The sequence below is a fragment of the Anser brachyrhynchus genome (assembly GCF_964034855.1).
Source record: "Anser brachyrhynchus genome assembly, chromosome: 11".
In the NCBI taxonomy this organism is placed as follows: domain Eukaryota; kingdom Metazoa; phylum Chordata; class Aves; order Anseriformes; family Anatidae; genus Anser; species Anser brachyrhynchus.
The window spans coordinates 1,531,650-1,555,561 of NC_137706.1; the positions used below are offsets into that span (position 1 = coordinate 1,531,650).

The 23,912-nt window shown below is 38.3% G+C and overlaps 1 protein-coding gene across 2 annotated transcripts in view; it reads right to left on the bottom strand.

Annotated features, from left to right (window-relative positions):
- LOC308200795 (uncharacterized protein) overlaps window positions 1-23,912 on the bottom strand; it is a 392,363-nt gene that overhangs the window by 104,630 nt on the left and 263,821 nt on the right. The window contains exons 2-3 of one of the 2 annotated variants that reach the window (XR_013955813.1): window positions 11,161-11,211; window positions 1,727-1,813 (exon numbers count right to left, since the gene is read on the bottom strand). Coding sequence is in view for 1 of the 2 variants with exons in the window: in XM_080607137.1 (XP_080463263.1) it covers window positions 11,161-11,211 (51 nt within the window). In the remaining variant the exon portion in view is untranslated. Of the gene's footprint in view, window positions 1-1,726; window positions 1,814-11,160; window positions 11,212-23,912 lie in introns of those variants that run through there. The other variant, XM_080607137.1, reaches the window with a different exon arrangement.

Sequence of the window (23,912 nt, forward strand, 5' to 3'; positions counted from 1 at the left end):
CTGGAACATAAGAGACAGACAACAAACACTCCTGAGAAATGCAAAGGCTACTGCAGGACACCACCCCAAAAGTGCCCCGAAAAATAATTGCGAGAGCACAACTTCCCTAGGGATCAAAAGTTCTGCAGACATCTAGCCAAGGAGATGGGGGAACTCTTGCAACCCAGAAACAAAATGAAAGCTGATAAGACTGAAAAACAGAGCTGGAGGAATTGGGTTATCCTTTTGTCCTAAGCAAGGACAAGGCAGACTAAGGGTAAATTTTATTTGCCCACAAGCCTTTTATTGAATCTTTCTCATCGAGCACATCTGAGTTTTCTCTGTTGAAGAATTCGCCTGTTGCCATGTATCACTTTGGTGTTCTAATAAAATGTAGTTTTAAATGCTGAGAACCCTTTTGGACATTCTCACTTCCAAGAAACAGCTGGGTAGCACCACCTCTGTGCTCTGGCTGTGCTGGGTCCTGTCAGAACTGGCGCGGTCTGTTCTGAGCCCTGCACAAGCCGCGATGCAGTGAAGGAGACTCAGACTGAGACCATGGGGCTGGGGCTGTGCCTTGGCTCACTCCAAAGCACTCTCATTTTGAACACCTCAGATCTCATGCTCTGGTACTAATGGAAATTTGCTTGAATGACACTATGTTGCTTCAACCCTTTTGAGGCATAATCCAGCACCCACTGAGATGAGATAATTCCCATTGATTTCAATGGACTGTGAATTACATCCTTTATTTCCTTTTTAAAGCCCTTTTTATGTTCTTCCTTTTCTTTATGTCAAGGCTTAAATCTGCATTTTCCCCCAAATCACAAATCCTGCTGCCCATGCACATCCCTCAATTGGATCATGCTTGTTCCAAAAGCAGCGCCTGCAGCCAGCCGCTCAGGACGCACAGCCAGCCTTCAGCCCTCCTCCTGCACTGTGTCATTAATAAGAACTGACATTTCATATTTCAGCTGTAACATACATAACCAGCTATTTATTATACATACAGAATAACAAATGTAGCTTTCTTTGACTTCTGGTCTACAGCGTGGGCTTTCCTAACAGTAGGACATTTTATTATTCTTTCCAAACGTGAACGCTCCAAAGCTTTTTTCGGATCCTCTCAAGCATGCTAATAGCAAGTGGGCTCAGGACTGAATTCTCAGGAAACATAAGTAGATGTCATGATCGGTAATGTGGGATCAATGCTTGACCTCTTGCCCTTAATTTGATTAAGTAGCATATAGCTGAACAAAAAGAACAGGTTGGTTAAAAAAAAAAATACACACACACTCCAATAATACACGTAACAATAAAGGGGCATTTCTCTGTTCCAGGGCGTGTTTGGTGGTTCTGATGCTCTGCACTGCCATACCCACGTTGCTTTGATTTCCAGGTTCCTGGGAACACATGCCCAACAAAAAATGCAATTACATGTCCAGACTTCTGTTCTTGTATCACTAAGTAAAATGTGCACAGAATAAACAGTCTGAAAAAAATGCATTGAAACTGCAAAAATCGACCTTTCCTGAAGTTTGCTCAAAGCCACGCTCAAAGCCAGCACCAACCTCCGCCCATCCCACGTCCTGCTCAGCCTGCTGAGGGCACAGTTCAGTGGCTGCTGACTGGGGGCTCCACGTGGATGAACAGGAGGGAGATCCAAACCATTCAGTTCCTCCAGCAGCGCAGCAAGTTACAGAAGTGCTGGAAGTACTTCAGAGGCTGCTCCAACTTGGCCAGGGTTGATGCGGCCCCTTCCTTGCAGGCTGGCTGCTGACACGGGGCAGTTGCTGAGGCACAGACAGCAAAGCTCCCAACAGGCCTGAATGCTCTGGCCACGGAAACAGGCAGGGGAAAAGGTGGAATTATGACAAGTCATGCTCTTCCTTTAGCAAAACACAGCTTTTCACAGGGATCAGCATGGCCTCACAATGGGAAGTACAGCTCAATGTGTATTTTTCTGAGCGCCAGAGTTACCGCACTGTAAAACCTTAAGTTTGGCATATTTCCAACCCAAACCAAAGACTGACATACTTTGGTTCACCCAAACCAATAAATGAACTCTGCTTCAATCAAAATTTGGCTGAAAGTTGTTTTTCATTTTTATTTTTTTATTTTTTTAAACACAGGTACCACACCACTCCAGGTGTCAGTCCCTAATTGCAAGTGGCCTAATCACTTCAAATCACTCTATGGGCCGGAGCTGCCAAAGAAAACCCTTTCTGAGCAACACTCTCATATTTCAGCACAAGTAGCATGTATTTGCAACATCCCAGGGTCCCTAAAGTCCACAATACTGTAAAAATCCAAAAATGTTTGCAAAGCTTACAGGCAAAGAAAAAACAGTTTTCAAAATGGAATGCATGACCCCAAATGAATTCAATGCCATTTAAAGAAAGAAAAGAAATCAAACCTATACTTCTATTTTTCAACTGCAATAAAAAGAACTAAGACTGTTACAAGACTTGCACTTAACCTCCAGAGTTACACAAATCTCATTGCGTGTCTGCTCACCTACAGGAGAGCACAAGTTCAGAACTGTCACCATCATTTGCTTTCCTCCTGTCAAATTGATGCAAGCCTCTTTCTCCTGCCTTTCAAGTGCCATCATCTGAGTGCATTGAATCAATTTCAACTAGTAAACTGCATTATGTGTTCAGAACCAGCCATACTCCGGTTTTGTTTTCTGCATTCTTCTAAACCCACACACCGTATTTAAGCAATAAGCTACAACAGGCAGTGGTAAATGAGTGATTACTGCACTCCTCAGGTGTTGTTATGCAGTATGAAGCTGGAGGCCAAGGTACTCTACCAATCCTGTAGAAATGTACAGTGGGATGTCTTCTACTGAAACAGAATTCATAATCATAAACATAGGAAGCAAGAGAAATTTGATACAAGTATAATGTCACTGTTGGCTAGTCTGAAATACTATATAGAAATAACCCCAAAATTCAAAATGACACAATTATGAGATTTGGATCATCACACAAAATTTGTCAGAACTTGAACCACTTTATTAATATACGGTGATGCAGTCACCCATTACCCCCATTGACAGAAAGATCACCAAACCATTCTGTGAAGGAGAAACAGGTCACAGGTGAGGGAAAAAAAAAAAAAAAAAGAGACCATCCTCTAGAATAAGACATTGACCACCAGGATATATTAGACTCCTTCCTCCTTTAGACTTCTCCTCTACTCATCACAGTTCTCTATCAACAATAGACATACAAAACCATCAGTTTTCAGCCAGGATCCAGTCTGGCTTGTCGTCACCGGTGACAGCGCTGCTGCTTTCAGAGAACCCCGGCCTCTTAGCACACAATTCAGGCCTCTTGGCAGGAAGCTGCTTGCAACAGCTTTAATGGTCTTCTGCGTCACATGAAGTAGACTAAACAAAACAGTTCTTCCCATTTGTCTTCAAATTCTAAAGATGGCCCCCTTGTGCAACTTATATTATTAATGCAATGGAAGTCAAATTAATAAATGTTTTACAGTGTTAGCTAAGACTAGCCAAACCAGGATGACAGTTAAAGCATCCTACATACATATGAATAACTCACTAATCTGAGTACCTTCTAATCAATTATTTCTAATCAAAGAGAATTCAGTGAAAGAATGACTAATTTTCTCAGTTGATTGAACAACAACAAAGTGGACTTCACCCCAGTAAACAATTTTCAAAGTTGAGGCACATTTTATCATTTTTATTTCTTTTAATGGTCTTCTGATGGAAGATAAAAATTCTGTATCTCTTCTTATACTAAGCTACCAATCTGTTTCCCAGCTTAGCTTTAGCTCCTGCCAATAAGTAAAGGTTGAACAGATGTTAATTTTCCTAAGTCCAAATTAGAACAGACAGTAATACAAGCACCTTGTCCTCATTCCCCTTCTCCCCCAAGATTACTAATAAAGAGTCAATTTTTTGGCTACTGATTGTACCACGTGCTCTAATTACTTATTTAAATGATGGCAAACACATTAAACAATTAAACAGTATTTCAATCAGTGCTCTTTGAAGAGGGAAAGACAAGCATTGGAGACATTTATTAATCACTAAATTATTCTTAAAATTAGCATGACTTTTGAGAATTTTCATTTTGCAAAAACATCATCCTGGGTTAAAATAAAAGCTCAGAACAGCTTTCAGAGCAGAGAGCTCTGAACAGGTCAGTTTGCATCGCCTACAGCCCAGGGGACTTCTAAGGGGAATGCTAATGTGAGAAGCTTTGCCTATAATGAACCAACAAAACCACCGATCTGCCTGTCCCATGGGCTTACATGTAAGTACACATTCAAGCATCCAAAATAAACTGTTATATTTCTGTTTGAAAGGTTGTAGTGAAATACATGAGTGTCACACCGCTTGCCTACATCAAACATATGGATGTCACAGGATGAAAGGCTCAGCCCAAACAGCCACAATAACACAGCTCAGCTTCACAGGTGGGTGTTTGCAGGACCTCGCCAGGGGGACCTCCATCACGTGCGCATACCGACTGCTTGGGTCTGCTCCTTCTGCAAGTTGCCCTCCACAGAGGACACATAGATGTGTTACCATGTGCTAATAACTGTGCTGACAACCCATGAATTATTCCTGAAACTGTACTCATTAGAACACCAGCAAATGAAAATACCCTCCTTTTGCTTGGTGCCCTGCAGAGTCCTACCCTTACTGTCACTGCGGCTCCCCAAGTCACTGGGAGAAAGTCAGCTCCCAGTGAGCACAGGGCAAGGGTAGTGTGGGCGAGTTTCTGCCACGCACGTTCCCATGTGGAGTGCTGAGCCTGGCCCAGAGGGTTTTGGCTTTAACTTAATGCTAAATCCACATTAGAGAATGATTGATTTGTAACATCTTGAGATCTGGCACCTTTGCTTTAAATAATGTATACCTCAGGAGAATACAACATATGCAATAATATGTGCTTTCTAATCTTGTTATCAATTTCCAGCACAACAAAGCACACACACTAAGGTGTGTTAGAAACTTCACAGCACATGTACTAATTACTAAACAGTGTCAGTCATTTGTCAGCTAGTGGGTTTTGTTTTCTTATGGGAAGGAAATCTCTGGAATACAGTGAAACACACGTGTTCCCTCCCATTGTTCTCAGCTGACAGAGGTAGATTTGGGTGATTGCTTTTTCCTGTTGCTTCTTAACATTGCAAATCAAACTGCAATCAGAATAATGAGGTGTCACTGGTTGAAACCATAGCTGGTACTACATATTGTCAAAGATTGTTCACACTAATCAACTAATAATGGCATTGCTTCCCCCACCATGCTAAATAAAATTCCCCTGGTTGTGCAACACAATTACTACTAATAACCGTAGAAACCTTAGTGTGTTTAAGGGGGCTGTTTCAGAGATTATCTGGAGACTTATTTTAGGATGAACTGGGGAAGACATATCTATCAGATAGAGATTATTCTTTAGTAATTAACCAGACACCGTTCCCATGGGTGTAAAGTATTTCACAGCATCATGAAGTATTTTTCTTCTAATGATGCACTTGCATTAAAATGGTACTTTTTAAGCTTACGAGGAATAGCTTAAATGTTTAAAAACTTCAATAAATCACTACATTAAGAGCTATTCTTTAGTCTCAGAAAGAAAACATATGAAATAATACTCGAGAAACAATCTGATTAAAAGATTAAGTATTAAAAGAAGGATAATGAATAAAAATTTATTTTATGACAAAAATGCATTGACTGCTCAAGAGAGACATTCCTCATGACTATTAATACAGTTGTTTATAAACTATGCCAGCACAAATGCTGAAAATATTTTGTGCTCTCTAAGCCCGGAACTAAGTCACTTTGAAGGTTTTAGAAATTACTTGCTTATTGAGCTGAATTTCACCTAGATGCAGCAACATTTTTACACTGAGATGACAAGTGCGAAGACAGAATTGTTGTGACACAAATGTTGCGTGGCTTATTTTTGAAAACATTAATCAGAAGGAGAAAAAAAAAGAGCAAGATCTGAAAGAGTAAGGCAAAGTCTCACGGTTAAATAAAGCTACCCAATATTAAATGCATAAGAAAGACGGAAAATTCAAATCTCTGTTACAGACAAAAATATATCCCAATGATTTGACTGACAATTTTATTTCTGAGTTTTGAAATGCAGGATATCTAGGGGCACAATTTTGTCACCCTGTCAAATATATTTGAACTACTGTTACCACCAGATTCCTTTAAAAGACTGATGATAACAACAAAAAAAGGAAACTCACACAAGCCCAGTTCATTATAGTGTACCTCTGTCGCACCCTGATTTATTAGACTAAAACTGCATCACACAACATATATTTGAGAGGAGATGGATGACACACTTCAATACAAATAAGACCCATAGCCAACCAAGAAGACATTGGCCCAGATCCTCCAACCAAATGATATTTGATAGGTCCCTTACAAAACTGCAGAGCACCATCATTGCACAAGTTACGTTCAAAATTCAACCCTAAACACATATTTTTCCTCAAAATAAAATGAACAAAATCCATGTACTTTATTCAGTCGCATTTCTGTCCTGATACATGAAGGGGAAACAGTTATTTCAGACTGCATTGCAGAGTAACATGGAGAAAAAAACTCTTCAACACCTGATGAAGCCTATTCCTTTTCAGCAAAATAATTAAAAATTGTGCTTAACTTGAGGCACTTTGCTGAACAGAGGGTTTTGCTGAATCAGGCCTTTCACAGATGCAAACTTTTTAACAGCACCAACTGCAATCCTCCAGACTTTTGCAGGCTTATCTGAACTGAAACTGTACTGAATGCCTTCCAAGTTTTGCCCATTACTATTTCCTAATGTTTTGTGTATTGTGCCTCTGACTCCTGGGATCCAGATTTGGAATGCATTTTGAATATTTTAAATCACAAATTTCCCCTTAAAGAAAACAGATGTATGCACATATTCACTTGAGTTCTTTGTAATTTGAAACAGTATCATTTTAAACCAATCTTATTAGATACAGATGAACAAGTTTGTTTTTATCCTGGAGAACTGCTGTTTCTATTATTCTTGTCTTTTTTTTCTAGAAATATTCTTGCATAGCATTTGTTTTCCTGAAGTGAGTAATTACTCTTACTCTGCCATCTTGAGACAGATCCCGAAAACAGGCCTATTGCTGCATCTCAATGAACCTTTTAAATATAAGGCACGCACCGTAAACAATAGACTCCTGAAGGCTGACACTCATTTATGCGTTCTCTGTTTAGATGCGACTACAGCTATCTAATGCCATGATCCCCAACATTTTATGGAATTGCCCCCTTTATTTTTCTTACTCATATTGCCTCCATTGCCAAATTCAGGATGAGAAAAGTCCTTACAAAACGTAGGATGGTTTGAGGTGCTTTGTGGAGTATCCAGCCAGGCCATTTTAACTATAATTTATTTCCACATCTGGAAGACTGGTTGGAAGCATTTTCAGACACTGATGTATTCTCCTTGCATTATCAGGAATCAAGTAAAACATTGGACTAGAATCAGTGATCACCACCAATGCACAGATGAATGCCTATAGCAAACTAAGCCTTCAAACTGCAGAACAATTCTTGCTCATTTTCTTTGGTATCTGTCTGCAGCTAACATCTGTTTCCAGTTATGGCACTAACAAAGGCTTCTCCTCTGACTATTATTAACAGACAAGCTCACAGTGCCACTGGGGTGTACTTCTGTGGAACGGCTGGCAAGGGAAGTCTGACAGGGTTGCTCACAGAAAAGGCAGTTTAAATCGCATCTGCCTGCTTACTCAGCCTGATACCTCTCACAGCTTCTCTTGGTGAATTGGAAGGAAGAGAAGTACAAACAGTTTTCTACAAAAGTTGGAAAACAGGATCTTTCCACAAAAAGAAAATCTTTATCCTGAAAAAAATAACGCCCCAAAATACTTATAGAACTCATCTATCACGGGATCAAGAGTTTGGTTATTCAGACTGCTAATTCCCAAGGATTTCAACAGTTTCTAAATCCTTGGAGACTTCTGAGACCCTGTGTCCCAGTACAGTCTCAACATCACTAGTCACACATGCTCTCTGTCTCTTGATATCTAACCACTTGGATCTGCTTTCAGTTAGTTTATTAGCAACCTTCCCTAGAATGCCCTTCCTCAGTAGCTGGCAGTTTAAACAGTGGCAAAACCACCAGATATTTTAGTTTCCAATAACTGGCTAATGCAACTAAAGATTTATCTTAGCAGAGACAGGATAACAACACTGCATTTTATTATTATTATTATTTAATCTCCCCAAATCATTCAGAGCTAATTATCTACTTCACTGGTATTTTGGGAATGTGGTTTCTCTTATGATCCAAAATGAAAATGGTCTCAAAGCTGAGGAGAAGACAGAGCTCTACATATCCCCCAGGAAGCACATGCTTCTTTCAGATGCACAGCAACTAACCCACCATGACATGGGATCAAACACAAAGCTTGTGGGAACAAGACTAGATCTGCCTCCTACTTCTGCTTTAGTTCTGAGAAGATTTAATTCAGTCCTTTTCTTGTTAGCGGTGTGTACTGAGGAAATAACGCCAGTAACAAGTGTTACCATGATCATAGTAGTAAATTACCTGTGTTTTTGATTGAGAGCTGGGCCAAAGACATGTGCCTGTAAAAAGGCAGCAGGAATCTGCGATCTGAGAAGCACATAACATACCATTTGTTTCCTAATCTTTTGCCCTTTTTCTTAGGTTGATACAGTAAGTTGTCAGCAACACCAATAATGTAGTTTTGTCAACCAAATCGGCTGAATGACTTTTCCTTGTTGTCTGGTTTCCAACATCATTGCAATGCTTGAAAAAATGAATTCTAATGAGGTATTACAATGACAGGACATTAATAGAGGTCTACACCAACAGATTTAGAAAGTGGAGAAGCATGACAAACAGCATACCCTAAAGTTTAGAAAACGAGTGAACCGGGAGTTTTATTTTCATTCTTCAGAGAACATGCATTAGTTGGGCAGCAGATGACATTGGTGAAGAAAGTAAAATAAGCACGTCTCTATGTACATGGCTGAGTTTTGAGATCATTTTCATGAAAGCACAGCACAGGAGTGTATTTGTATAACAAAACCTTGCAGAAACTAAAAGACATTTAAAGCAATGACATAGACTAATTCTGTGTAACAGTAGGAAAGTTAACAATGCACAAACAAGACATCTGAGCGGAAGGAGATGCAATTTCCACACAAGGGAATAAAAAGGATGAGAAGAATGGGAAGTGGAAATAGGGTGGCATTAAGCAGAATCTATGTAATTAAAAATGCTAATAGCCTCTTGGAGGCTGTTTCCAAAACAAGCTATTTCCTTTAGACAATCAAAACATCATCAAGTTAACTATGTGCAAAGCCTGATCTCTCCTTATTGCAGAGAACAGATCAGAATGCTTTTGCCTCCGGGGTGGGTTGTGGGTTGTTTGTCTCTGCTATTGGTATCACAGTCAATGGTAATCAATTTAGACTTTGACATTGTATCAAATAAATATCTCCCCAGGCTCTTCCTTATTCAGTTTGGTTCAGTGACAATTTTAGAGAAGACCCAATCTTAACTCGCATAAATTAATCTATGTCACAGTTATATACTGGGACTTGATACCGACCTCTCTATACCAATGTAAAATTGATGCCACGTGTCATGGCTTTAATGTCAACATACACTTTTGTTGCTGAGTACAGACCCTGGTGTTTGTTTTCTTTTTCTTTTTTTTTTTTTTAAATCTTATTTTACATGGGTTTTTGTTTCTTTTCTCATTGTGTACAAGTGAATTTTAATTTAGAATAGTCCTGTAGACCCATCAGTCTTTATTGAGGATAAAGCATACACCAGCTGCAGCTACCATAAAAATACGTTAGGATGGGTCTTTCCATTAGATTAGATATTGGTGAAAATGATGCGTCTCAATAGCACTGTAACCTCAAGGACCTGTTCTAAATCAGATGATGTACTGAGAAGGTGCCAGTATCATCTCTAAATCATATTGCTTCACTTGAACGGACAGCAATGCTGTCTAGAAGTAGAGCCTGAAACTAGATGATTTTGAACTCTAGCATTAAATCAAAGTACTTGATTTATTTCAGTGATATCTCTTAGGATTATTCTATTCAGCAAAGCACTAACATACTAGGACTAGAAAAATTCAAAATAATTTTTGACTGTTACAGAAATGCCAAACAAAGCTGCACTGCAATTTTGAAAGATTCAAGTAAGTTAATACATGCACATTATACCCAGCACAGTAGAGGTCTGTATTTTAGTGAAAACGGTGAAAGTTCTCTATTGTCATCTGGTTAAAAAAAAAAGTGCATCTATTCTCATAATTTCATTCCACCCTCCCCCCCTTCCCTACTGTCACGTCCCAACATCTGTATAACCAATAGCCTTCACACATTCTATCCAAGACTTTGCCCAGTCTATCACTTATCGCTACCTGGGTTCCTCGGGCAGCTGCAGAGCTGCTTCCCTCCCCTCAGAGAAGTTCAATTGTTTTTACTTTTCTCTCCCTGCTGTTTCCTTCTCAAATAGTTCCCAGGCATGATTGCACGTAGTTCCCAAAATGCATCAAAGTACAAATTTCTGCTCTTTCTTTTCCAATAACATTTATAATTGGGGAGCTTTGTTTACTCATGGATATTTTTGCTCCACTTTTTATGCCTAGAAAAAGGAAATATATTATGTAGCCTGCAATACCTTACTGTGATAATCAGGTGGACTTTTTTACATATCTATTGGCATAATGTTAATATGGATAGTCTGGTTTAAATATAGTTGATTCTAAAATGTGATTAAAGGAGATGCCTGGTCTGAAAAAAAAAAAGTTTTCTTTTCAGAGTTCAATGCATTACACATTTTCCTCAATGAACCTTAAAAAGTAATTATTCATTTAATCAAAGCAGAAAACGGATTAATGGCATTACAAGAACTCATGAGTCTTTGGGATTGAAGTAACGAAATATAAGCAGAGCTTTTAAACTCATGCAAATTTGCAGTCATTCACTGCAAAATAAACAATATTATCTAATTTCAGCCCCTTGATTATAAGTTATCTCCATGAATACCTCAACATCCTCCTTTAGGCTGTTCTGTACCTAAATAATTTGAAAGTTCACTCCTCAGCTTTTGAACCACCAGAAAAGTTTTTATTAGGAAAACTTACCCTTGACGAACTTGCTCTCCCCCAGGACTGTACACATTTCCACAAAAATTTCTGTGGGGAAAATAAAGACTGGTGACTATTTTTGCTGGAAAATTGAGAAACATTTTTCATGACACTGACATGACACTAATTTCTTTCAAAATGAGTTTCATGGGAAACCTGGCTTTCGTCCTGATTCAAAATGCAGCATGTTCTGACATTTCCAGAGGCCTACTGCTACCTAGAAAATGTGTGGCTTTTTGATTCAAGTCATTTTTCCTTAGACAATTAGCAGTAATTTTGGAGAACATGATAAATTTTAGGACCCCCATTTACAGACACAGATCTAGTATACTAGATACCATACAAATGCAGGATGTGAAGTAATCCCTTGCTATGCTTACTTTGCAGAATAATGAATCTCTATTTGACCATATGCTCTGACCTCTGATGGCAATTCTTTATGTGTCAAATTTGCTTTCAGAAACAAGCTTGTACATGGATTTGAATAGTGGTGGTGTTACTCAGAGAGAAACAAAGGCAGCCATAGTTCCGTAGAACACACAACAAAAAATAAAATAGGTAATGAGTTTACTATAATAGGGACATAATAAAATAATAAGCTCACCAAATACAGGATAAAACTGCTAGTAAGAGAGCTTTTAATCTTTATTTGATCTTGTTGGCTCTGATTCAAATTAGGAGCAATTTTGTGGATGTCAGTGGAGTTATTCAGGTATAAATCTGGTCTGAGAGCAGAAGCTGGCTTACCATTCAAGCATATTTAATAGAGAGAGAGGGAAAAAATGTCAATAGCTGTTCACAGTGTTCTCATAATTGAATTAATATTGCAATTCACCATATTGAAAATGAAGCCTCTTCAGTTTTTGATACCGAACTAAAACACTGCTTACTTTCAATACTTAATCTGTGTTATCACAGAAAGAAGCAGATTGCAGTTGATTCTTACAGCTGTAAGGATTCTCTCACAAATCTACAAATGCAGATCTAGTGCCTGATGTACCCCTGTTTGAGCAATCCAGACTGATGAAAAATTCCATATGCTTTGTAAATAAAGACTAGTCACACAAATGGGAGCTGAAGGACTATAGAAGTGATTTACAACTGCCAGAATCAAAGTCTTTGTCATATTCATAGAGCAGTACTCCTGTGACAGAATTTGCTTATGACATTTCCAAGGTTCAGCCAAAGTCCCTTCCATTAGAATCCTATTAAAAGATACTTAAGAATCATCTTTCACATCCCTTTTTGTTTTCATGCACCTATATTCCATACTCTGCTTTCAATTACTCCAATGCCAATCCAAAACTCACCTATCAGAATCTATGGAATAAACCTAGATTTAAAAGAAGAACTGGGAACATTTTTGCCCGTTTGAATTTTAAAGTCTATCCCTTTTACTCCAAAGTTAGCGAAACAGGCCATGCATCACTTTAATATCTTCACTGTCCTATGTGGTTCCTTGTCCTATGTGGAAATTTGAACATAATTAAATCATCTTGACTGTTTTTAATGAGAAAAGAGGCCCATAATACTTTTTTTTTTTCCTCTCAGAGACACAGACTCCATAATATAAATTTCATTAAAGCATTCCAAGAAATTGTAATCTATAGTGTACCCATAGTGCCTAGGAATGTACATGGGTAATGGGTTTTCAAAACTCATACATCACTTTGTGTGGACCATAATCCTTGCATGCATAAGCTTTGCTCTTCAGTCATGAGAACATCTCATTAAAGATCAGTCCCAACTCTCAAAAGTGGAATTTGAATGCATCCTCAGTAAGTTTGCAGATGACACCAAGTCAGGTGGGAGCGTGGATTGCTTGAGGGTAGGAAGGTTCTATAGCGGGATCCGGAAAGGCTTGCTCAGTGGGCTGCATCCAGTTATACGGCATTCAACAAGGCTAAATGCCAGGTGCTGCACTTGGGTCATAACAACCATAATCATAAATATACAGCACTGTTGACTCTGATGGTTGGACCAGATGATCTTGAAGGTTTTTTCCAACCTTAATGATCCTATGATTTCAATATGGAATATGGTCTAACTTCCTTTCAATTCAGTGACAAAATGTATGAAGAGGGTTAAAAATAGGGCCATAAGATGTCTGAAGAATAATAGCATATATATATATATATGTATATATTTAGTCTAAAAAGAAGAAAAAGAGAAGAAGCAAAAACTCCATACTGGTTTTTGTTTAAGGAATACTTCTTAATGTTTTCCATCATGGTTGTGAAAAACAAAGCCTACATATGCCTCAGGACAGGAACAACAATTTGAAGACGAATTTGTAACCTTTACCAGTTAGTCACAGCATTGTTTTTATGTATAAATGGTGTCTTGCTTCTCCTTGGACAGCTCAGTCCTGCAAATTCTTGTTCATTCAAGCAGATTTCCCCAAAATCCAATTGCATAAAGGATTGCAAGAAGAGATGAAAGCCTTTAGAGATGAATTAAAGTTTTGACTGAAGCCACTGGTTTAGGGCTTAATCCTGCTAGGTTCAGAGCACTCTGGCTTCCAACCAGCAAAGCATTCAAGCATGTGACTGCTTAAACTTGATGGGACTACTCACATGCTTAAAGATAAGCTTGAGTTTAAGTGCCTGGCTGTATAAGGCCAGCCTGCTCAGCCAGAATCAAATCTTTAGTCCGTTTGGTCATTGCAGTGCTATATGCTATTCACATTTTGGGCTCACTGCCTGCAATCCAAGGTTTAATTTCCTCAGCTTTTGGGCTTTCTGTGAAGTACTTTTAGCTGATACTCTAATATCTGCCCAAGGCTCCATAAATCAAATGCCAAATGCAAACCAAATAAATGGTGAAAATCCTGGAAATTGTGTATCCCATCATGGTTGCCCAGCTTTAACTCTTTTCTTCCCACTCTCTCAGCTCTATATTATCTTCTCTTTTCTGTTACAGTTTCTCCTCTGAAACTCAGAGATGTGATATTCACAGCCAAAGAAACTGCTGTCCAAGTTAGCGTGATAGCTGTAGTTACAGCACTTCCATGATCCTTCAGACCTTTCATATAAATCCATTTAGCCACTTGCTAAAGTATATCTCACCAGGGGAAAAACAGGAAGAGTTAAAGAGAAGGATTCACAGCAGTTGATGCCCTTTTACTATCCTTGATGACTAAAACCACTTCTAAATAACGTCAGCTACAAACAAGCTAGGTTGTTATTTAAAATATAATGTTCAGGTTTCTAGGATACTTAGTTTGTACAGGTTTACTGCTACATTGTCTGCTGGGAGTCCTTTATGTGAGTTGAGTGGCTTTCCCAGACGAAAGCAAGTATAAATAATACTATAAATGTATGTCGAGGCAGTCAATATCATGTTATAATGTTGCATTACAGAACACTGTGTTGTCCTTTAATTAAATGACAAAATGCTGGCAATCTTGTTGAGGGAAAAAAAGAGAAAATATCATTTTAGCTAAAAATTATACTTTGCATTAGCTCAGAAAAAAAAATTTGTTCAAAGATTTTTGCAATCTAAAAATCACATTAAACAAGCAAAGATACTGCAGGGATAGGTTGCATGTAATTCAATTTTTTCTTGCATACTAATGTTCATTGAACTTTTGCACTGAACAAACTAATATAGCTTTCTCTTGGAAGACAAAAAAAATAAAAATGTCTGTGATAACAGACACAAAAACAGTAAGTCAAGTAACAAAGCCCATTAGACAAAAACCCTGTTCCCATATTAACACATCTCTCCAAGTTCCTGTTATTTTCTGTGGAGAGATGCATGAATTATGGGAATCAAAATGTCTTCATACAAGATGCAAACTTAATAATAATTAAGTGTTGTTTTGCTAGAATTTTGGAGTACTCACTTGTGTTTTGATCTCTGACTTAGTTAAAATTCAGAGATAGCTAAATGAAAAACAAAAACAACAGTTGCAGTTGTCAGCTAATACATAAAAGATGTTTTTTGTGCAAAATACCTTGTATATATTGCTTGAAAATATCTTCTAAAATTGATGAAGAACAAATTTTCTACTGTAACATTCAGACTCTTTGTAAAGTGACTCAAAATGGAAATCTCCTCTCTCAGATGCTATTTTTCTAACATATTTTGGGCTACTCCTCCCCTAGCTCACAAGGTGACATTACTGAAGCAAATGGAATCATGTTCCCTTTAAGCTGCTGTTCACATCCCATGAACAGCTGCGAAGCTACCTTTCTCTATCTGTCACAAAGTCTCCTTTCAGAAGGATTCCTATGAAAAAACTACACTAGACATCTGAACAGCTTCCTACACTGCTGACCAATATCGCCAAGCCGGTCCCTTATGCCTCCTCTCGCATCGTCCATCCATTATCACTCAAATTCTACTAGTTTAGGCAGTGTATTTGTTCTGTGTTTGTTTGGCACCTAAGACAAACCCTGAACAGTATTGAGTGTTTATGCTGATACACAGAAATAATTAAACAAAACTGTTGGAGTGCCAAATTTGGCTAAGAATATACGCATGCAAGCTAGAACAAGGTCTACCTGAACACTGGTGTGCAATGCACTCTGTGACAAATGCAGAACTCTGAAAAGATAAAAACTGGCTGTAAGCAGTCTCACAGATATGTGAGAAGTGTGATATGAATCCTACAGGAGAATTTATCGCTGAAAGAAAACTACCAGAATTTAGCAGTCATGAGTTACCGTTAAAGACTTTGAAGACCACTCAGAAATCAGTGCCAGACGTCTTAGGTACTTCAAATTATGTACTAAAGACACTGCCCCCAGAAACTCTACACACTCATCACACAGATGGGTGGAAAGAGTAAACACACCATGCCAGAAACAATTTGGTTTGTGAGGATAAAGTGATCCTAACTTGACAACAGGTAGACAACATTTACAAATATACTTTATTCCTTCTAAATACCTGTCAAACACACAGTGGTCACAGTTCATAAATCCTCTAACTTATATTGCTTTTCCTCAGTAACAGTTTTTTTTTTGTTTTTTTTTTTTGACAGACCTTTAAAGTGCTTTTAGCAGCAAGCAAAATCTGAGAAAAATTAAACAGATGGCAAAATAAATTTCCACTTAAGGAATTCCTTTCCAAGCATTATTTGCCTATAGCTTAACTTGAATAGCAACTGGGTTGCTGAGGAAAACTTATTTTTCGAGAAAAAAAAACACACAACAACAACAACAAAATATAGATAACACGTTAGTGGTAGAGAAACCATATTCAAAGAGACTGTTTGCTTTCTGTTCCACTGGAGCAGAGAAAAGGATACAGAGACATCGTATCTTAACAATTCAACCCAGTAAATACTTATAAAAAGGCAAGTACAATTGGACCACGTTAAGCTTCATCAGTGCCAGAAAAAGAGTTTGTTTCAGGAGGCTTACGAATAGCTTGTATCCCAGCAACTATAGAACATGTAATATGAAAACCATGTAGTGGTTGAGATGGAGTTATTGGAAGAAAAAAGAAACAACTAGGAGGACAAGAGCTTATTCAGTTGCATGATGCTGTAAATATAAAGTGTTCAGTTTCAGTGTATAGAAAATAAAGGATTAGGCCCTAAACCACCATATATACATATATTTAATCAACCATGCTGAACCAAGTAAGGTGGGCTTTACTGTTTGGTTCTAAACAAGGGTGCTTTATCTGTCCAAATTCTTTGCTGCTGGGAGAGGAGTTGGGAGAAATACAAAGATCAGTTTAACCATCTTCTTTCAGGACTACATGGTGCCCAGAGACAACAAAAGCACAAACATCTCCTTCACTCCAACACAGCAGCCTTCTGGAAATGCCCATCCTTGAAAATTCATAGTAGCGCAGCAGAGAATATTTCAGCTACAAGACAACATGAACCATCGAAGAAGGAGATGCAGATTCCTCTGTATTACTGAAGTTCAAGGACTGTGTTCCATCTTAACAACTAGTCTGATCAGTTATTTTAAGGACAACATTTGTTCCATGATGCTAGGGAATGCTTTGTGGCTACAGCAAGTTGGGACACTGGTAGACTCGAGTCTTCTGTAATATTAATTATGGTGACAGGAAATTAGACTTGATGACAAGATTGAATCTTCCAATCCTATGTCATATGCCTGGAAAGTCTGTGCTTCTCTTTCTGTTGTGCTGCCAAACACGAGACTTAGCAAGTAAAAAGAATGGAGTGATTTGGCCCCGATGGATGAATACTGGCTGTTCTTTTCCACAATGAAAAGGAAAAATAGCTGAAGGATCTATCACAGCCCGATCAATGGGTTTATTCAGGCTGTGCATGGATTATTAGGTGTTTCATAAATTCCCAGGCACTCTGGGGATACATATGCAAGAACCAAATCTAATTTTAATGTAAATATTCATAAGCATAGTCAAATAGCGTCTGCATGCAAGTAAGATATTTATTTGTATCAGTATTTCCCTTTATGGAAAAAAGACTAAATTCGCTTGTTGGCTAAATTCACAAACAATGAAAACAAAGGATCAAGGCATCCCTTCTTCTCAGGAAACAACAGGAAAAAAATCGCTCATAAGACATCTTGATGTACCTCATCTCCACCTGGGAAACATACCACTGCATATTGGAAATATGGGTGCTGACCTTAGCATGTGTATAGGACTCATGAGACATATTTAAGACTCAGAGCACATTTGGCTTCTCACCTCTGCACCATGGACTAGAATTCCATCAAAACACAAGGATTATTCACACTCATCATCAAGCTCACAGCTAGATAGCTCACACTTGTACCCAGGAATGGTGGTACCCTGTTGCAGGTGAGTTAGCGTGCAGATTGCATATAATTAATTTTCAGTTCTCTTTCCCTAATTGAGATGTAGCACAGTATGTTATTGTATGGTGAAATAAAATGATCCCAGATACATTTCATTAGATGTAAATGGAACAAAAACTCATAGTAGTGATTTAGAGAAAATAAACACATTACTGATCCTATACATATGCAACATTTTTCATCTGTGTTTACTTAAAAGATAAATGTTATTTTTATAAAAGAAAGAAGAAATTAGCTCACTGAGGGCTTAATTATCCTTCTTCTCCAATGGGAATCGATGCTATTGGCAGCTTGCAAGCATGTTCTCTTGACAAATCAAGTTGTTGGCTGAGGCGTGAAGTGTTAGATTATGATCGACTCAGCGTGACATTGTGATTCATGGCTACTATATTACAGAGGGAAAAAGGGGATTTATGCTTCATATCCACTTTGAATTCGTAGTGAAACAAGTGAATCATTCTGTTCAACCTCAGGAGTTCATGTTCTACACCTGGGGGCTGAACAATGTTACAGGCTTGAACATTTTAGGGAACAAGTGTGATAAAATACCACTGTGAAATATTCTCTCTTTCTCCTCATGCTATATGTTTACAGAATCACCTGGAGTAAAGATTTAATGAGTGCATTTCATTAAAATTAAGAAGGATAAAGAAGGATGGTAAAGATGGATGAGAAAGGTATATATTGGACAAATGGGAAAAAAAAAAACACTTTCAGATGGGTAAATGCAACTAAAAAAATAATTATGCACAGTCTCTCTGGAAGGCCTAAATTGCAGACCTAAATGATAGACAGAGTTTTTCTTCCCCTCCCCTCACCCTAAAATAGACATTAACAATAGAATGCAGTTGCATCACCATGTTTGAACAATGGAATAATATTAAGGATGCTTGTATTTGTCTTATTTCCTAAATCCTCAGATCAACATCTGGAAGCAACCGCAGGCACAACGGGGGGTGGAGTAGCTGCCATAGTGCTAGAGGGCATGAGTACAAGTCTCCATAGACCCATGACACAAAACACACATTTCACTGGATGGTATTAATAGAGTCTACAACTCCCTCCCCTTTCCTCCTGGAAAGTTCACTGCAGCAACTCACCTGGATTTTTATTTATTTATTCTTAAAAAATATGTTCACAAACTGCATTCACAGTACCATAGGTTGGAAGAAGATCCAGCCAAACCCTACAGTGCTAAAGTTTAAGATACCCCATCTTTGAATTATAGTGTTTGTACTGTTTCCTATATGTTTAGGAAATGCATGGCAATTTGAATTTCATCCTTGCAACACAGTTTGAATACAAAGGCAGAACTAAAGTGCATCTCCAAAATGTCAGCACCAAATTCCTAATTACAGTCTCATCTTTACAATATGCAAAATCAAGACATGGAAAGTGGCACAAAGAAATCAGAGAAAACCCAGACATCTGCTTTCTTTTTTTTCCCCTCCCTCCAGGGTAGGGGGTGGAAATGATTCCCTCTTTCCCTCTTTTCTAATTAAGTAAAAGTGCCTTTCTAGGTTTTAATCCCCCCAAAAAGAATTTTCTCCACCTCTTTGTTACTGTTTTGCAGAGAGGGGCCAATCATCTGAAGGACTTGGAGAAAGGCCAGCAGAGATAAGGCTGAAAAAACTCTCTCCAGTTTAGAGATAAGGGTTTTCTTCTGTATGTGTGTGATTTTCAAGAGACAGGTTTTTGTAGTTGCCTTAAATCTGATAGTACTGTTTAGAAATAGTAAGGAAAGGAGCTTATTGTTATTAACTCTTATTTGTTTGGCACTCTGAGTGATGAATATACTTTGTGGGCAAGTAAAATGAGAAATCTTTGTTAGATGAAGTTCAGTATTTATAAGTTGTTAATGCAACAATGGTGTTTTTATTGGTTGCTCTTCTAAAGGAGTATTCTTCTATCTGTACGCAGCCATGCGACATCTGTTTCTAAATTCACTACTGACACACAATATGTGATAAAGTTCTGCTTAAATTATGTGTTGTTTCTGTGGGCATCTCATTAAGATGGTCTCTGCCTCCTAACCTGACACAGGGATGCTAGTTAGATACATACCCATTCATAAACATGGAATCATCTTCTCTTGGGAGAAGCAGGTTTTGTGATAAATTATCTTCCTATATTGCACCATATAAGGTCTCAAACTCCATCTGAAGAGGAAGACTGCTGGCTAGCTTGTTTATAAACCATCCTAAATTTGCCCAGGTCATTCAACTACTGCTTATATGGCACTGGTACTTCAAAAGCTATTTTGTAAGGTCATCAGCACCTTTATGGCACAACTGTTGCAAACTATAATTACTTGGAAAAATTGTCCAATAAAAACTTGTGAAAAACTATATCACAAAATGCATCTAGGCTAGATCTTCAGCAGACATGCATCAGCTTAGATAGCTCAATGATTTTTAAGGTGCTGCAGATTGTTGTCAATTTAGAAACTTCATTTTCCATGTTTAAGCTGTGGTGCTGAACACGTAAGAGGCTACTGTGCTGGCCTCTGGCTGGCAGGCAATGTATAATGTGGAAAGCTCTCCAGCAAAGAGAACAAGATCTGAAAACTATAGATGCACTAGTTGCCAAGTGGGACTACAGGATAATATGTTTATAACTGGTAGAGCTCTCTGCAGTAGTTAACTTAATACAGAGGCTGAGATCCTATTCCTCTGTCCAGTTACAGATGTAAGAATTTTATTAACAGCACAGATATCTCCATAATTTCTAATACCAATTGCTAAGAGAAAAAGATATTTAGACTAACTTACTGGGCAAGATTTATAACATCTGAAGATTAATGTCTGAACCTAAATACCTCCAGAAGAATGGTGCTTGAACTCCATATTCATCATGTTATCTACCTCTTGAGTTAAAAAACACAGTTAAAAATTTAAGCCTAAAGTGTCCATCTGTATTCACACTGCACGTCTGGACACATGACTGCACTAACAGCAGCAGTTCCCATTAGGCCTCTGACATAATGAAGTACATCTTCAACACTGCAAAATACAAGTCAACTTAACTGGTGCAGTCACTTTTGCATCATTTTAAGAACATTTCCCAAAAGATACAGCCTGCAGAAGTATTATTACTCTTTTTCTACTAAGTATATTATTGAGTAAAATTATGCACCCAATGTAGCAGCCACTACTAACCTCAAGACAAATAAACAGTGGAGATCTGTACGCCATGTATCAGGAGATGATCCCTGTCCCATAGAACTTATAACACACAAAACCAGAAAGGCTAGCAAAGATTTAGTCCTACACCAACAGATATGAAACCAAGGCAAAGAGAAATCAAACACTTCCTAAAGTCACAAGGTTTTCTACAGGAGAGCCAAGAATTGAATCAACTTCTAGGGGCACGTTTGTAGCATGTAACTCGGCACAGTGCCCAGGAACCTACATTACTTTTTACTAAACTGACTTTGACAGAGGAAGAACTATGTCAGCATGACATTGCACCTGAGCTAATTAGCCCAGATCGAGGAAAAAATACTCAGACTGCAAGATTGCAATATGAATTTAGGCACGCGAATGGGTCTTTCCATATAGAAGTTCACTATGCTATTCAGCTGTATGGAATAGGGTATGGCAGTTAAGACCTAAATCTTATCCTAGTTTCCTGAATACTGACTCAAAAAGCATGAAAAAAAAACATTAAGTTGTCATGCAAATTGGCATTGGTATGGACATTCTAGGATGACATCAGATGATTCAATTTTAACAGTCAGCAAGGAACACTGGTTACTCAAGTAAGGAACATAAGCATTTGAAACACAAACATAAAAATATCTATTTTAGCTACCAGAGCATCTGGAAAGAGTTGTAAACAGTTTGTTTATATAAGTATATATATAATAATATTATAAATATGTATATTTAAAAATTAAAAGGGATTCCTCTAAGCTGTATTTTTTATTTTGTTCATAGAGCAGTATGAACTGTGACTACATATATAGAGATTTAGATTTGCTTGTGAATGCATATAAATATACTTAAAGGATTAGCTTATTCATATTTCTTTCAGACCAGGCTTAGAAGGTTTGCAGTTGTCCATCTTTAAAGCACACTATTACAACAAAATGTATTTCCTTAGACGGTCTAGTTCCTTAAAAGCAGAAAAATAAGACACTTTCTCTGTCTTTCTGACAGGTATATCAAAGCTGACAATTTCTTTCCTGGTCCTTTTGCCGCCTGAGCTGTTGTTTCAGTGAGCTGTATTATCCCTCTGAATGAAACCATTGTACCGTCCAGCCGCAAAGGTATCTGCCAGAGAAGCCGGTACAGTTTTTCTACAAAGAAAGCTAGCAGTTCACCTTAGCTGTGTTCATGATGTTTCTGCATTTGCCTTCTCCCATTACAACAGCAACTATACTTTATTCTCCATGGACAGCCACAGAAACATGGCTGACTCTTCCATGTAAAAGCGTTCATGGAAACCACATGCGCAACTACAGCAAGCCAGAGGTCATGATGGAATAATTTTTATGTTTCAAATTTCTGCAGTCTGGGGAGAATATTAATGCTGGCTCATAACAGGTGTGTAGTACTACTAGCTGAAGGGGAAATACTGAATGCTCACAAAACCACTCCAAACTAAGAAGGACAAACAAACACCAACATCCCCCCAAACAAACTTCTCCACCATCCACAAAACTGCAGAAAGATACCAGAGATTAAAAACAACAACGCATTCTCTCTTGAAGCATTAGAGTAACGAATGCGATTAATCCAAAGAAATTGTAGACAACGTATAAGCAGGTAGCAAAGTAGAAAAATAACATTTTTCTAAACTCTCTGCTCCAGGTCATACAGGGAATGTCAGCTCTGCTCTGAGAAAGCTGCACACTGGAAGCAGTGATAAACAATGAAAGCAAAGGTGTCAGCATTTCCACCCTTCTTGGTTACATGTAAATGGAGAGTGCTGGGAGTGCTTCCGGTTTCACAAGAGCTCATCAGTATGATCCCGGGCCCCGCGGCCGTGATACTCCACTGGGTACCACGTCCTCCTTTCCTCCCAGGCAGGAAGCCTGGCTCAGACAGCTGGTAGAGCCAGAGCTGGGCTCCCGACCCAGATAGCTTGAGGAGCAAGGCTCTACTTTGGGCTCTGACCAGCTTATTTTCTTCAGATGGCATACAAATTCCTTAGGATAATGAGGATTTTTGCCAGCTTCTTTCAGCTCTGAGACCAGGTTCAAGACTTTTTTCATACAGAAGTGTGGGGGTGCAGTAGGCATTGGTAGGAGAATGAGCACTGCTGGAACTGGCAAGTTATTTAGATCCAGAGCTCTGATCACAACCACATAAGAGGTAAAAACAATACACCATAACATGCAAATAGATCATTAGATATTGCTATTAATTTTGCTATTTCGTCTTTTGCAACACTAAATACATTAAGGAATTTTTGATAAATTTTCCAATTATATTTGTTCAGAAGCATTGGCAAAACAATCTGTGCTATTAATGAGATGTTTAGTGCAAATTAATCATTGAAGTGGACAGTCTTTGCCCTGAAATGAAATTTGTTTTGCAGACTGTTTTTATTAGCACAGTCAGTCTTTGGAAATTACAGTGTTTCTTGAAAGATCTTCATAACTGCTTTGATTTAACTTGTTATAAATGTTCTAAGTAATTTGTTACGAAGGTAGTAACGCACAAAGAGTTCAACTGAGCTGTAGCTCATCAACCTGCCCTTGCACATCTCAATAGGAATATATTGAGAAGGAATCTCTAACCTCCCATTCTGGGATGGCAAGCAAGGCAAAGTCTAGCTGAGCTCTGATGTGTTCTGTGATATTGAGGAAGGATGTGGGAGTGGCCCTGGAGATAGCTATCATATCATAAGTTAAAGGAACCCCAAGATCACTGATAGTCTTAATGGAAGTAGTCTTAATGGAAGAGCTGCCTACTAGCTCTTCTCTTTTCTACATTCAGCATTGAATAAGTGGAATAGAGCCTTTTT